Source organism: Gymnoscopelus microlampas, assembly GCF_963454915.1.
Source record: "Gymnoscopelus microlampas genome assembly, chromosome: 23".
NCBI lineage: Eukaryota > Metazoa > Chordata > Actinopteri > Myctophiformes > Myctophidae > Gymnoscopelus > Gymnoscopelus microlampas.
Window position 1 is genome coordinate 25,630,018 of NC_139960.1, and position 15,350 is coordinate 25,645,367.

The window sequence follows — 15,350 nt, forward strand, 5'->3', positions numbered from 1 at the left end:
ATGGAGTTAGCTGGTTTTGTAAGAAGCACTTTTAAATGCTTTTCGTTGATTCAATATTAGTTTAACCAACACAAAGACGTAAAGGGTGTACAATAGCACTGATTTATGGGAAAAAAATGCAAAAGCGGGAAAATGGAGTTGGCTGGTTCCTGCCGGACAGCAACGATATATAGTATAAACACTGTAAACGCGCGCGCGCGCGCGCGCGCACACACACGCACACACACACACACACACACACACACACACACACGGGCTAATGGTCTTGCAGCATGTGAGAAATAACTGCACTGGGAGATCTTTTTTTTTATTGCTTTGCCAGCAAAAATGGACATAATTTGTTTTCCAAAGTGTGTCATATTTCCCATCAGTGTCAGGAAAATGTACTGAGTCAATGTCTTCCTGCAGGTATTTCCACCCAAAACAATGAATATCTAAGCTAAGCATTCTACTCAAACCATTCAAACCAACTCCCAGTATCATACAGTGGTTTCACAATGTGTGTGGTCTGGTCTCCGAGAGAAGCCGTCACCAGTGCTTTTGAATCTTTACCTCCACCTAGTGGGCTTTGCTAGAAGAACATTAACTTACAATAACCCTTGCTTAGGTTTGGCCTGCAAAATCTCAATGTGAAGAATGTAAAATAAAACAACAAACTCACAAACTTTGAAGCTGAAGACCCAAATTGAATAAAAGTCTAAATCAAAATACAGTACATTCAAATTCAATTAACCATTTTGAGTTAATCTGTTTTCCTATTGGGATCAAGTACAGTACATCGGCACTGTGTCAACCCTGTAGTGACTGAGTGGTGAACCCTTGTCTTTGTACACTATAGACCACTGAAGCGTGATGCACATTTTCCACCTAATTAAGGGATTCTGGTTCCATCACCTTGCCAGACTAATGGGGAAATTAATAGGGGTATAAGATGATTGCCTTCAACTACATCCGGCAACAGCACTATTTTGCAAGATCTTTTGGTTTAATATGGATGTGTTTTATTTTTTAACGTAGTATGGAGATGTTTTATGTTTATCTTCTGCTTGTCCTGCAAACTGAAGAATGCAGGACAAATGGCTTCCTTATCTATGGAACAGTTTTGGACCTGTAGTTAAGTAGATGTATTACATAGCCAAGCATTTCGGCCCCAAAATGACAACACTTCAGTGGTCTATTCATGTAATTCATGCATCAAACTGGAACCAAAAGTTAGATAAAACGCATTGAACGTTAATAATAACAAATAATATTTCAAAATGATTCAATGTCATATAATCGGTTCAGGAACATAAAAGAAGATATATCTCACAATGTTTTCTGATCACTTGTTTTTCGATGTGCGCAATATGTAATTTTATTGAGGTATCTAAACAGCACCAGCTATCGTTTCTGTCTCGGCAGTATCACGAGAATTGGTTGACAGGCTGTCAAAGATTGACAGTCTCGCGATAACAGCCCATTATTGCTGCACATTCAGAAACGTACTCTGGGTTATTATATACCTCAATGAAATCATATAGTGTGCACATCGGAAAACGAGCCAGCGGAAAACAACGTGTGATAAGTCTTCTTTTACTATCCTGAACAGATTGCCAAAAGAAAGACTTTATTCATAAGCTTTTCCACATGGCTCTCATTGACTTCAATAACTTCATAAGCTCCAACTTCTCCGAGATGTAGTGCTGTGATATCATGTAAACAAGCACAAGAATCAACATGGCAACATTCATAGTGTAATATCCAAACAAGAGCATGAAAGCATGTTTCATGCTTTTAAGCAGAATTTCAAGTTTATGTTTACGCAAAAATAAATAGTGGGATAAAGTTAACAAGCGCAAGTTTCTTTCAGGTATCAGTTATTTTCCGACCTCAACCACTCGAGCGCTCTGAGGTGGGAAGCAGGAAGTTCCAAGTCGGAAACTTCCCAGTTCCCACTTGGCATGAACGCACCATATTCCATGACTCCAGTATGTCCATTCATCAGCCTGAACACTGGGGCTGCTCTTCTTCTTCTCTGGTACTTCTTCTATACAGTAACATGTAGGCTGTGTCACTGTTGAAAAGTTTTTAAAGGCTTTTTTTAAATGATACTTTTGACATTAAAGGTAGTGTGTGACTGTGAAGTGATCTGTTTTGGTTAAAACAAAAGGTTAAAGCTCTATATTCAGATAGTTATAATTGCTAAAGAGTCCTTGTACAACAGCAGGGGTCTCCCTGTCTCTCCATCTCTTTAATAAAATGTATCAACTTTTTTTGTGTTCCAATTCAAAATTTGTCTTCTAAATTCTTTGTTTCACAACTTCCACATTCTCTCTCCTGATTGGATAAAATTGGTATCCCGACATGAAAATACATTTTCTGTTTACGTAAGAACTGGAGAGACAGGGTGACCTCTGTTACTGAACAAACACTATAGCAATTACTGTTATCATCAGCATACAGTATACAGCTATTCAACACTTATTTTAACAAAAGAAAATCACTTACTGCATCTTTAAAATAATAGCAACTGAAATATTTCAGGGTGAGTAATTTACCTGTGTCCTCCATATGAGCTCTGTACCTCCTCCCAGCTGGCCTAGTTAGTTAAACATTAATCAGAGAATAAGAAAGAAATCAGACAAATAATTATATACATACTGTACATACACACGCACGCACGCACACACAGACACATACACATACACACATACATATATATATATACTGAGTTACTTAAAGGCCAGAGAACAAATGAGTTTATAATAGAGATATGAAAACATCAATTTACTGGGCAGCTTTGATATGTAGGGGCAAGCTGTTCCAGAGCCTAGGGGCGGCCGCCACAAAAGCTCGGTCAACCAGCAAATGGTTGGCCGACCTCAGAGCTCTGGATGGGCTGTGGTTACAAACAAGTTCTACAAGGGATGGAGGGGCCAACTCATTTTGAATTTTATAAACAAACATTAAAAGCTTAAAATCTATTCAGAAGCTGAAGAACCAACCTGTTTTACATGGCTGTCATCTGCATAGTGCCAGTTATGGTCCCCCTTGTGACGAACATAAGCAGTGTAGTGTCCACACATTACACTACCAGAGTGCACTATTACCGCATACAAACTATATCTGCCTTCAGTCTGAAAGAACACCAAAAAAATTATAATAATGATGCAAAAAAGGTAACACCACACTGTACATACAATCTCCAGGTTGCACACCCGCCCACTGTGCATATCTTATTAACTAGGCCACTACTAATCTATATACTTAGTTGACCGGGGTCCCCCAGGGCCCTATACTAGCCTACTACTACTACTCAGAAAATAGCTGATCTAGTAAGCTCACAATGCGTCACAACAACGCAACAGGTTGTGAGCTTGTAGATCGGCTATTTTCAGCAAATGTTCACCCCAGAACAGGGGCACTAGGGTTCATGTGGTTAAGTACCTTGATAAAGTTCCTCGAAAATACCTCTTCTGTCAGGATCTGCAAACAGTCAAAGGTTTCCGGAAAACTAACTCTGCAGTGAAGTTTTGTAATGTTGCCACGAAAATGACGAAATCTCTTCAGGTGCACACACAGAACAGAGGGCATGGAGAGCAGTCTGAGACCCTAAAGAGACAAGTGTTGTTTGAGCATGCTAGTCAATAATTATATGGCTACACAGTACAATCCTGAGTGTTCATTTAACTCTGAGAGCTCTCAAGAGTTACAGGCCGATCTGGTTCCATTTGTAGACTCTTTGAGTACTTTCCCCACCCTTTAAATTTAGAGTAGCCAATTAAATTACCCCGTCATTATGCCAATTAATTCCTCCCACTGCCCACGGCTCACCTGTCAGTGAGGAGCCCCGAACCGTAAAGACGTAGAGCCTTCGTCCTGCTCCTTGCGTTAAACATTCCCCACTGACAGGCGCCGCCCTAGCCCGTACTAGGAGTACGTGCAGTGAAAAATATCAGACTCCCCACCCTGGAATCTGCAGTGATGGGCAGGTACTTTACCCCTGCTGCACCCGAGCGGCCCTCAGAGTTAAATTAGCACTCAGGATTTTACATTTTATCAATGGAAAAGAACGCACCTGTTTAGATGGAGTCTTTTTTGCACACTGTGCACAATAGCAAATGTTACTTCCCCGAAGCTCCTGGAGTTTGAAGAAAGATGCCATGCAGCTTTCCTGAAAATGTTAGGCAAGACGTCAGGAATAGTCCCAGCTGAAAAAGGTATTAAGTGAATTATGGCTAAATCAACTGAATCCCAGTCATATATGTAAAAAATAATGGTCTCACCAGGGTGTTGTGACCCTCACTTATGTGCAGAGGGAGACTGAGGAGGTAGCTGGCCTCAGACTGGATGTGACTGCATTCTAAACACTGAAGGTGATTTTCAACTGAAATCTTGTATAGACTCTGGATATCAAGAGCCTAGAGAAGAGCAGATAAAGTTAAATACAGGGGGTATAGTAAGCTAATGCTAATTAATAGCAGTTGCTAAATGTAAATTAACAGGGATATATGTCATAATAAAAAATAAAAAAAACAACCAACCACTGCTTCATCCATCTGTTGATGCATTAAGTTCAGAATAGCGAGGAACACCTCATCAGCATCATGCTGGATATAAACTACAAAGTAAAAATGTTGATAAATGTAAACCTTAAATAGCAAAAGCCACACTATGCGACAATGACAAGCAATATACTTTATATACCCAAGTAGATATATATATACAGTAGATAAGTGCTCATACGTCGAATGTGGTTTTTGTCTAGGCAGCGCAGGAAATCTGCATGAGGAGTAGGCTGAGACTGGTCACTCTGCAAGGCTCGAAGGACTCTCTTTAGTTGTTGGGGGACATTATCACCGTCCCCTTCAGTGTCCCCTGGTACCCACCTTGTAGGATATGAAATTAATTATCATATCTATGATGATGATGTCTCTGTTACATACTGTATAGCCCTGTGTTTGTTATTGTCTAATTATCCAGGACCATTCTGGTCTGAGGATGGGGATATTGTGAAGATCTGTGGACTTACTTGTCTAGTATGTGTGTCAGTTCCCAGGTGGCAGAGAAAGACTGCAGTAAAGCGTTCACACAACAGGACAGACCATAGTTCCCGAGACCTCGTATCCCTGCAATTTCACATGTCAGTAATAATAATAATAGTCAGTGCATCTTTCGTCTAGATAGTATTCTAGACAAATCATTTCAAGGTATCGAGTGGATACCTTGAAACACTGCATTTTATTCCAAAACACAGTATATTACATTATTCTTTGACCAGATCAAATTATATTTTCTGACTGAACATCAACATAACATTAAGTTATTAAGTTAAGGTAGGGTAAGTGATTTTCTTTGGTAAGTGTTAAATAGATATATTCTGATAGTACTCATTGCTATAGAGTGTTTGTTCAGTAACCAGGGTCTCCATGTCTCATAGCTCTATATTAAACAGAAAATGCATTTTCAGGTCAGGGTACCAATTTTATCCAAACAGGATTGAGAACTCAGACAGGATACAGATTAAACAAGTGAAATTCGAAGTGATGACAAGAAATTAGCAAACACATTTGGAACTGGAACTCTATTAACATTAAGCTGATAAATGGGTACTCTCTCCTGCATTGGCTGAAGTTTTGCAGCTTCCCTGAACATGTATTTTCTGTTTATTGAAGAGCTGGAGACACAGGTTGCTGAACAAACACTCTATAGCAATGATTACTATCAGAATATAGTGCTTTAACCTTTTAACACAAGAAGTTTAGTTTTAACCAAAGAATATCACTGACCCTACATTTAAATGGTTAAAGCACTATAATCTGATTGTAATCATTGCTGTAGAATGTTTGTTCAGTAAATATGGGTCTCCCCTAACCTGGTAAACCCCTCCCTCCGGATATCTCATTTCCATTTGATATGAAATCAAATGCAAATGAGATTTCAGCTCATTTATTTGTGTGATCACTTCCAATTTCACTTGTTTAATATGTATTCTGTGTGAGTTCTCTCTCCTGAATCCTGATTGGATCAAATTGGTATCTTGACCTGAAAAAGCATTTTCTGTTTAGAGTTGGAGAGACAGAGATCCGTCACTGAACAAACACTCAATGATTGTTATCAACTTATCAGCAGAATGTAGTGTTATTTAACATTTATTCTAACAAAGCAATATGACTTTAATAGGCTACCTAAGCCTATTGGTTCTATAGCCATAGCCTTGGTTCTAGCCAGTGGTGTAAAGTAAGTGAGTACATTTACTCAAGTACTGAACTTAAGTACAATTTTGAGGTATTTTTTTTACTTTACTGGAGTATTTCCAATTTTCACTTTCCTACTCCACTACATCTCAGAGGCTAATATTGTACTTTTACTCCACTACAACTATTTGAAAACTTTAGTTAGTTACTTTGTAGATTTTAATTATTATTACAAAATATATATAATAAAATTGAATTCCGGACTTTCACTTGTAACAGAGTATTTATACATTACAGAATTGTACTTTTTCCACCACTGTTTATTCTAACAAAGCAATATCACTTAAGTTAGGATACCTATTAAGCCCATTAGTTCTAGCTAGAATCGCACATTCAATAAAGGAAAAGACAACATTACCAGAAGATCTATAGTATCGACCAGGATCATACGTTGAAGAGCCACTTCCTCCCATTATAGTATAGTATGAATACCAACGTGACATGTCACTGACAACGAAGAGCAGGCAGCTAGTGTAGAGCTGCAGCAACACTAAGTTCACTTTCAGTTTCTATTCTGTTTGTTGCCAATATCCCGAGCTTCCCTGTAAACGAAACTTACCAACGAGAGGAGGATGAGACCATATATACAGATAAAGGCTTTCTTTTATATATATATATATATATATATATATATATATATATATATATATATATATATATATATATATATATATATATATATATATATATATATATATATATATATGTGTGTGTGTGTGTGTGTGTGTGTATGTATATGTATATGTAGATACAGGCATGCAAACAGCCCCGAGGTGAAAAAAGTGACATGTTGTTTTCTTTCGGGTCAGGTGTCACACAATTGCCGTATTTCGGTTCAAAAAGGTGACTGTAGCTGAAAAGTGACACTTTTGCATGTCTGAGATAGATAGATAGATAGATTTTTATTATAGTGTCCTGCACCACATGATGCCCAGCCCGCACGGGCTTATAAGACACTCACACAATGTACATATACACCAAGATACACCACAGACAGAATACATAAACATTTTGATTGTCCAAGTTACGGGTACATCGTCCTCCATCTCAACTGCCATGCTTTCTCTATGAATTTTCCTAAAACAAAAACTTCCTTATTGAACAGCCAACTTAACATATAACATTCATACATCCAAAACAAATCTGGATTCTTATCCTGCATTTTTTCAAATAAAGAATTTCGTACATCATTGTACAGTGGACAGTGAAAAACAAAATGAACCTCATCCTCCACAACTCCCAGGTCACACAGAACACACAATCGCTGCTCCTCAGGAATGCCAGTATATCTACCCACCTCAACTGCCAGAGGCAATGCACCAGATCTTAACTGGGCACAGAGAGACCTCTGTCCTCTCTTTAGATTGAATGCAACATAAGGTTCAGTGATATAATTCTCTTTATATTGAACATAATTTCTTAACTTTGCTTTTTTCCAAATGTCCACCCTCCATTGCTCCTGATGTAATATTGATAATTTATGTTTGACAGTATTTATGTTACAATGAAGGTTGTTCATAAAATATGCATTTAAATCAGAGAGTGAAAATATTGAAGAGACCTCTCTTGTCCATGGATGATTACATCTTCTATTCCAATTAAATATACTTTTCGTAAGCCTCTCTTCTGGCAGTTGGGTAAGGCGGTTCCACAGTCTAATCATTTCACATCTCTGCCTTATGAGGCAGCTTTCCCAACCTGTGTCACCTTCAATGGCCAACTTAGTGGTATACTTGTGCACCCCGAGAAAACACCTTAAAGCTCTACTCTGAATATTTTTACATTCGGTGGCCTCCTCAAAGCCCCATACACCTGCTGCATAAAATAAAATGGAAGAAACCATAGAGTCAAAAAGCTTGGTAAATGTAGCAAAACCTAAATCAGGGCACATTTTCACTTTACTTAATATGGCACCTAATGCTCTACCTGCTGAGTCAGCCATATGTATATGTATATGTATATGTATATATATATATATATATGAGACTGAGGTGCAATCGGATAGAAAAGGCGCTGATCGTTGTCGTAATGCTGGATCCAGATGCAGGATAGTATTAACAAAAAGGGCACCCTGTACAGTGGTTCTCAACCTGTGGGTCGGACCCCCAGGCGGGTCCCCACAAGATTTTGGGGGGTCCCCAGATGATAGTAGAGTGACAATTTAAAGACTTTTTAATATCTAAAAGGGGGAGGGAGACCATTACTGCATCGAAAGTAATCATCAAACTATACCATAAAAACTGGTAAAACACTGCCCAAATTGTCAAATAATGTAAGAAAGCAAACATTGTGAAAATAGCCGATCTACAAGTTCACAACACCTCACGTTGCTTGCGAGCTTGTAGATCTGCTATTTTCACAATATTTATCTGTGTAACCGAGTCAAAATGCCTTGTCAGGCATGCTTGTCAGGGTTGGGGGTCCCCAGTTCAAATATATGATTATTTAGGGGGTCACAGCAATAAATAGTAATAAATTAATTCTGGACCAAATTACATATCATATCAGATCAGACCAAATCATGTCTACAAATGTTCTTACTTTTTTGGGTCCCAATAAAGTAAAAATACCAAATGGGGGTCTATGGGTTAATGCAAATAAAAATGTGTGTGCTTGAAATAGAGGTTGAAATTCACTGGTAGGCCTATAGACAAATAAAACATTAGTCACAAATTATCCGGTATTAGGCTACTTATTTCCATAACCAACAGCTGTATCTTTTTAACACTTGTATTTTTAAAAAAAGAGAGAGAGAAATAAAGACATGTTACAATATCAATGTGAATAGACTGCATAAGGCAAGCCAATTAATCCTCTCTTCATCACATCCGTTTCACAGTTTTAACCAAGTTATGAAAAGGAGCATTCAACTGAGCAAGGGAAAGGCAGTTTCCATCTGGTTTACTGCATTGTAAACACATTTTTCTTGGGGAGGGAATCATAACCCCTCCAAGGGATTATGACAAATGGAACACTTCCTAACTCACTTTGTTGCTATTGAATAGAATGGCAGCCAAACACTCGACATAAACTACACATGTAATATCTCAAATAGGATAAGTGGTGCTATGAAGTTTCATATGCTCTGATTCAGAACTGAACAGGTCTTGCCTGGCACATTAAAATTCACACCTATGACAAAAAGAGAAGGGATGTTGGCAACACGATGTAGTGAGAACATTCTCAAGAACTAATTGGGAAAGATGGAAGATTACTGCGATCGAACTGGCAGCAAGGAATTTCTCATATTATGGACCAACTCCTAAAACAGAACAAAGCTTATGTTTGTGGCCCACAAATCCATCTCCCATTCGCTGTCGAGGAGCCCGATATACAAACTGATGCCACAACCATTACTAAAGCTCTAATGGCTTCTAGGCTTTCAGAGAGATCAACAATACTTTAGATTGTTTTAATAAAAATGATTAAACATGACTGATATTTGTGCAAAGTGGAGTATGCATATTCTCACACACCAGTTTACAGAGTTTTAACGTACTTCATAAAACAATATACAAAATTGGTTATTAAAATAAACAACATACTTATGATTTTGAAATGTATTTTACAATTTCTTTTGGTGAGTAACAGCCTGATAGTATGGGGCAAACACGGCATTCCACATCTGTTTAAGTAGTTGCAGAAGTTTGGAAATCCAGAGGAAAGAGGAAGGAAGAGCTGTGGGCAAAGAAGAAAATACAATTACTCTATTGTTTCCAACGAAATATTTAGCTCTTCAACAGAACTGTATTCAGGCCAAGTATGGCCTCAGACACACTGAATAATTTGACTAACCTGGATCCAGTCGAACAAGAAGCATGTAGAGAAGGACAATAGCCAAAAATAATTTTCTGAGAGGGAATGACTTGACACTGGCCGTTGAGAGTTTTGTGTGCAAAAACCTTAGTATTGCTTTGAGTTTGTTGATCACAGCACCTGAAAAACACCATCAAATACAGCAACATTGGTACTGCAATCTTTATTTAGATTATTTCAAAGGATTTATTAATGTGTGGTTACATAACTATGTGTAAGCCATAGTTAGCGTTATATATTGAGATTTGTGACCTTGTGGTGTGGTTGTGAGTTCGGTGGTCTCTGGGACATGGCTGGGACTTGGGGGTGGTTCTAGAATTTGATGCTCTTTTTCCGCTATAAAATCCAGCGCTGTCTGCCTCTGCACCTCTGTGAATGCAACATTTCCCACCTCGCCTAAGATCAACTCTCGTGCCTCTTCCATGTGTCTAAGAGGCACAAGGACATGCACCAGGTACAGCTCTGTAACTGATCCAAACTCTGCTAATCTTCTGTTGGAAGGGCAGTGAATCCAAAGCCTTGATGCCTCAAGCATTGAATCTTGATCACCCACTTTGGTATAGAGAAATATGCTATAAAAATAAGAAATTGGGAATTAAGAAAGGGATTATTTTTGTTATTCTAAATGAGTGTGCAAGGTAGGGCTGGGCAATGTGCAATATACATACTATATCCATATTGTGATATATGGTCTGGGATTTTGAATATTGTGATATTGTAATATGTGTGTTGTCTTTTCCTGGTTTTAATCACTTAAGCCCTAGTTTAGTCTAGTGGATATGCTATTTCTTTCACTATTTTTTAAAACAAATTGAAAAAAGGAAAAGCAAAGTCTTTTACACACCGTGTCAGTTTAGGGAGTAGCAGACGTGTAGAATAAAATAGAATGGCCCACACACTGCATGAAGAAGGTGACTGATACGTTGCCTTTATAATAAATGCTTTCTTTATTGTGCAAGTGTAGACAGTGTGCTGGTCATTCTATTTTATTCTATACAAAAAAAAATGGTAGCAATTATGAAGTATTATAATACTTGAGATTATAAGTCATTATAAAATGCTGTATAATGTGTTATGATTGCATTATACGTTGTTATGAATATTTATAACTGCAATCATCACTTGTTATAAGCATAATGCAATGCATTTATACTTGAACTTATAAGTCATTATAATAAGCTTTATAATGTGTTATGGTTATGGTTATAAAGCATTATGATTATTTATAAGCTCTTATAAATATGATTATAAAGGATTATGATCAGATTACAATGCCACAAGTATGTGTATAATGTGTTATACACATGGGATGCATAGCAAGTGCTACCAAAAAAATAATTGATATTGATATTATCATCACAATATTGATATTGAGGTATTTGGTGAAAAAATATCATGATATTTTAATTTTGTCCATATCGCCCAGCCCTAGTGCAAGAAAACATAACCATGTGTCTCACCACAGCTGCATTATTTTAGCAGGTATCTTCTCTGGGCACTCATAGTGCTTGAGGATCCAAGAGAGTACATATCGCCACTGATTAAGCTCAGCCAGTGCTTGCATCCCAATAATGCAGAGGCCTGCTTTAAACTCTCCATGCCTGGGGAAAAGCAAAAGTTAAAGCTAGACTTAGTAATGCTAAAATAGTTATTTCTTTACACACAAGTCCATTTGGTTCCGTTTGTACACTCTCAGTTAAAGTAATTGAAGATTGATGATAATGATGATGATATTTTGATTATATTTATTGATCCCCAAAGGGGTCAGTTCAGCCCATCTAAGAGTGTAGCCAGTCCTAAAAAATAAAATAATCACAAGACCATCAGCACAGTCTAACAAATTCAGTGGTGAAAAGTAACAACGTACATTTACTAGTAAGTACTTTACTTAAGTATACTTCTACTCCACTACCATCTCAGAGGCAAATATTGTACATTTTACTCCACTATAATTATTTGAAAACTTTAGTTACTTTGTAGATATTGATTCTAATTACAAAACACACATTAACGACTTCAGCCCTACATACTTTGGCTACTTGAAAATAGCCGATCTACAAGCTCATAAAATGTCGCATTTTCAAAGGATCTTCTTTTTTTTATTACACATTCTACAAAAATGTGCAAACCTGTGAAATTGGCCATTCTGCATAATGAGTACTTTTACTTTTGGTACTTTTAGTACATTTTGATGCCAAAACTTTTGTACTTTTACTCAAGTAAATTTTGAATTACAAACTTTTACTTGCAACAGACTATTTTTACATTGTGGTATTGGAACTTTTACTTGAGTAAAGAATGTGAGGAGTACTTCTTCCACCACTGAACAAATTAGTGTAACTCACCTGCTGCTGTCCTCTGGCTCGATGCTGGCCAGAGTCAGACTGTCCAGCCCTCCTTGGCATGTGTCGAAAGCTGCTTGGAAGTCTCTATGGACACACAGTTGTTCTGCAGCTGTGTCCAACGCGTTGGTGGTTTGTGCTAAATAAGACATGAGTGGTGGGCTGTGATCATGATGGACTGACCCACAGTGGCGAGGATCACAGGATGCTGATGAAGTTGAGGCGTTGAACTTGTTCATCATCTCTTCCACCTTTGATGATAACTACAATAATGTTATATTAATATATTACTTGAGTATTTCCAATTGTCTAACCACTTGAGCCCTATTTTATACATAGGCTATTTGAAAATAGCCGATCTACAAGCTCACAATGCGTCGCATCGCGACGGGTTGTGAGCTATGTAGATCTGCTATTTTCAAATATTTTTGTACTTTTACTTTTGGTACTTTAAGTACTTTTTGATACCAATACTTTTGTACTTTTACTCAAGTACGTTTTGAATTTCGGACTTTTACTTGTAACACCTCTACATCGCAGTATTGATACTTTCACTTAAGTAAACATTTAGGGACTTTTTCCAACACTGCTTGAAAATAGACAACTAAGTTAAAGCTCATAAACAACAACAGGACTTACTACTGACAACAACTAACGTTACACAGTTATGGTTACCTTGATCACTTCTGATTGGCTGAATGTTTTGAATGGTTCGCTCGCTGCAGCAGCAGAAGATCCTCACATGTATTTATTTAATCTCCTCAGCATTTTGTTTATACTTCTTTGTTTACTCTGATGAGAGTGAACGTCGACCTTCCGGGTTTGGACGTGACATCCAATCAGATTATTGCGTCTTGGGCAAACATCAACCAAGCCAATCAGCTTACTGCTTCTTCCTCTGCGTCACAATCAGTGTTGCCATGTCGGTTTATTATAAGCTTCTTTTTCTGTCCAGTTTGATTAATTAATTGAATACTTTATTAACAGTTAACAAAGAAAGCACTGAAAGTACAGTTCAATACACGGTCTGCTTACTCTGCTAAAAGGATTAAACCCAAGAAAGCACTATGGCTTGTTTCCATTGGGGTCCTGTGTATTCAGGGTTGGGGCTTATTTCTAAAGTGTAGCTGCTTTAAATGGCTTGCTTTACATTTTTTTAAATTATCTAAACCAGCGGTTCTTAAATATTTTCATGTCAAGGACCCCCAAATTAATTTGTCCCCTAATCCCCATCTGAAAATGTTGTGTGCCAGGGAGCCCTGAGCCCTGTACCAGATTTGTGGTGTTAGAATGTTTTTAAAAAATCTTCCAAATATTCCACATTTATTTCAAGATTTTTTGAAAATAGCAGATCTTGTAGATTGGCTATTTTCATATAGAAGATGTATATATAGAAATAAAGTGCTAATGGCCTAATGTAGTGGTTCTCAACCTTTTCAGGCCGCGACCCCCCAAAACAATCATTTTGAACCAGGGACCCTCCAAAAAGATCTTATTGGAACTGGGGACCCCCCACCCTGACAACCACTTGGAAATGTAGGAGTTGAGGCATTACATTTAGTTTGACTCGGTTCCACAGATAAACATTGTGAAAATAGCAGATCTACAAGCTCACAACGCCTCCCAACGTGAGGCGTTGTGAGCTTGTAGATCTATTTTCTATTGGCTATTTTCTAGCCAATATTTTTTCTATGGCTATTTTCAAAATGTTTGCCTCTTTCTTACATTTTTGGACAATTTGGCCAATGTTTGACCAGTTTGTATAGTACAGTTTGTTGATTACTTTTGATCAGTGGTGGAATTTAAAGTAACTAAGAACATTTACTGTACTTGAGTACAATTTTGACTTCTACTCCACTACATCTCAGAGGCAAATGTTGTACTTTTACTCCACTACAATTATTTGCAAACTTTAGTTAGTTACTTTGCAAATATAATGACTACATTATAAAACATACATTAACCACTTTAGCCCTATATTATACAGAGGCTATTTTCAAACATTTTAGTACTTTTACTTTTGGTGCTTTAGTACATTTTGATACCAATACTTTTGTATTTTTACTTGTAGAGTGCTTCTACATTGCAGTATTGATACTTTTACTTAAGTAAAGAATGTGAGTACGTTTTCCACCACTGCAATAAGCATACAAACCAAATCTCAACTAAGGTGTCCTTTTGCTTTAAGTCATGGGTCTTCAACGTTTTCAGGCCAAGGCCCCCTAGCTGAGAGAGAGATGAAGCAGGGACCCCCTCTATATTGTAAAAAATTGTGTTTTTTTTTTACTTGGTCTGCTCTTTTTTCCCTCTACACCTATATACCTCTTTCACAATGCCTCACACTGTGAGGCTTAAGCTTGTAGATCTGCTATTTTTGCCTAAAGTTCTCCTCAGAAAAAGCGACGCTAGGGTTCAAGTGGTTAAGGTAAAAAAAAAAATTCATAGCACTCAAAGATTTGGCGGACCCCCTGTAGTAACTCTGAGGACCCCCTAGGGGTCCCGGGCCCCCTGTTGAAGACCCCTGCTTTAAGTGGTTAATGTCGTAGTTGAAGGCAATCAATGAGTTCAGTATCAGGTGTGTGCTTGAAGCTGCCTAAAGTAATTTTCCCTCTGAAGCTGTGGTTCACAAACTGGTTTCCTTGGAGCTTCCCTTCTTACATGATCGGACTAAGCTGAGACACGCACGTTTTCCAGGCATTGTAACCACTTTTTTTTCTTTTTCAAACTACGTTAGTGTGCTGTGTGCAACATGTGGGAGTACGCTTGCATCATCATTGTACTCTTCATCATCATCATCCTCATAATCGTCGTCATCATCATCTTCGTCGTCGTGTATGGTTGTGGGTGATGCAAGGTGAGCAGGGCGACGCCACAGCAGTGGTGGAAAGTACATTTACTTAAGTACAATTTGGAGGTTTTTGTACTGAACTTGAGTATTTCCAATTCCCAAAAC

At 37.8% G+C, this 15,350-nt stretch overlaps 2 protein-coding genes across 5 annotated transcripts; both read right to left on the reverse strand.

Annotated features, from left to right (window-relative positions):
• Positions 1 to 260: 260 nt before the first annotated feature.
• Positions 261 to 6,707, reverse strand: usp18 (ubiquitin specific peptidase 18). Of its 2 annotated transcripts, none has more exons than XM_084049875.1 (10): positions 6,598 to 6,707; positions 5,015 to 5,111; positions 4,729 to 4,871; positions 4,527 to 4,603; positions 4,269 to 4,403; positions 4,061 to 4,156; positions 3,454 to 3,594; positions 2,988 to 3,119; positions 2,541 to 2,581; positions 261 to 2,056 (listed from the first exon to the last, which is right to left on the reverse strand). In XM_084049875.1, exons 1-10 carry the CDS (start codon positions 6,680 to 6,682, stop codon positions 1,984 to 1,986), a joined length of 1,020 nt encoding a protein of 339 aa, XP_083906001.1. In that variant the 5' UTR covers positions 6,683 to 6,707; the 3' UTR covers positions 261 to 1,983. The 2 variants fall into 2 exon arrangements, with proteins under 2 accessions (XP_083906001.1, XP_083906000.1); XM_084049874.1 differs by having other exon boundaries at positions 3,430 to 3,594.
• Positions 6,708 to 9,637: 2,930 nt separating this feature from the next.
• pex26 (peroxisomal biogenesis factor 26) lies at positions 9,638 to 13,204 on the reverse strand. Of its 3 annotated transcripts, none has more exons than XM_084050520.1 (6): positions 13,073 to 13,204; positions 12,401 to 12,660; positions 11,516 to 11,656; positions 10,308 to 10,627; positions 10,035 to 10,175; positions 9,638 to 9,917 (listed from the first exon to the last, which is right to left on the reverse strand). In XM_084050520.1, the coding sequence occupies exons 2-6, from the start codon at positions 12,637 to 12,639 to the stop codon at positions 9,805 to 9,807; spliced, it is 954 nt and encodes a 317-aa protein (XP_083906646.1). In that variant the 5' UTR covers positions 12,640 to 12,660; positions 13,073 to 13,204; the 3' UTR covers positions 9,638 to 9,804. The 3 variants fall into 3 exon arrangements, with proteins under 3 accessions (XP_083906646.1, XP_083906645.1, XP_083906647.1); XM_084050519.1 differs by having other exon boundaries at positions 12,401 to 12,648; positions 13,073 to 13,199; XM_084050521.1 differs by having other exon boundaries at positions 13,059 to 13,193.
• Positions 13,205 to 15,350: the final 2,146 nt, after the last annotated feature.

Bases quoted from the DNA above. Each gene is read 5' to 3' on its own strand.
- usp18 (XM_084049874.1), bottom strand. From the start codon at position 6,682: ATGTCACGTTGGTATTCATACTATACTATAATGGGAGGAAGTGGCTCT. The intron at 3,595-4,060 runs GTGCGTTCTTTT...TTGTCTCTTTAG, and splicing joins AAAAGACTCCATCTAAACAG to GGTCTCAGACTGCTCTCCAT. The intron at 2,582-2,987 runs GTTGGTTCTTCA...TTAACTAACTAG, and splicing joins ATGACAGCCATGTAAAACAG to GCCAGCTGGGAGGAGGTACA.
- pex26 (XM_084050520.1), bottom strand. From the start codon at position 12,639: ATGATGAACAAGTTCAACGCCTCAACTTCATCAGCATCCTGTGATCCT. The intron at 10,628-11,515 runs GTGAGACACATG...TTATTTTTATAG, and splicing joins GCTAAAATAATGCAGCTGTG to CATATTTCTCTATACCAAAG. The intron at 9,918-10,034 runs GTTAGTCAAATT...CTTTGCCCACAG, and splicing joins TCTTGTTCGACTGGATCCAG to CTCTTCCTTCCTCTTTCCTC.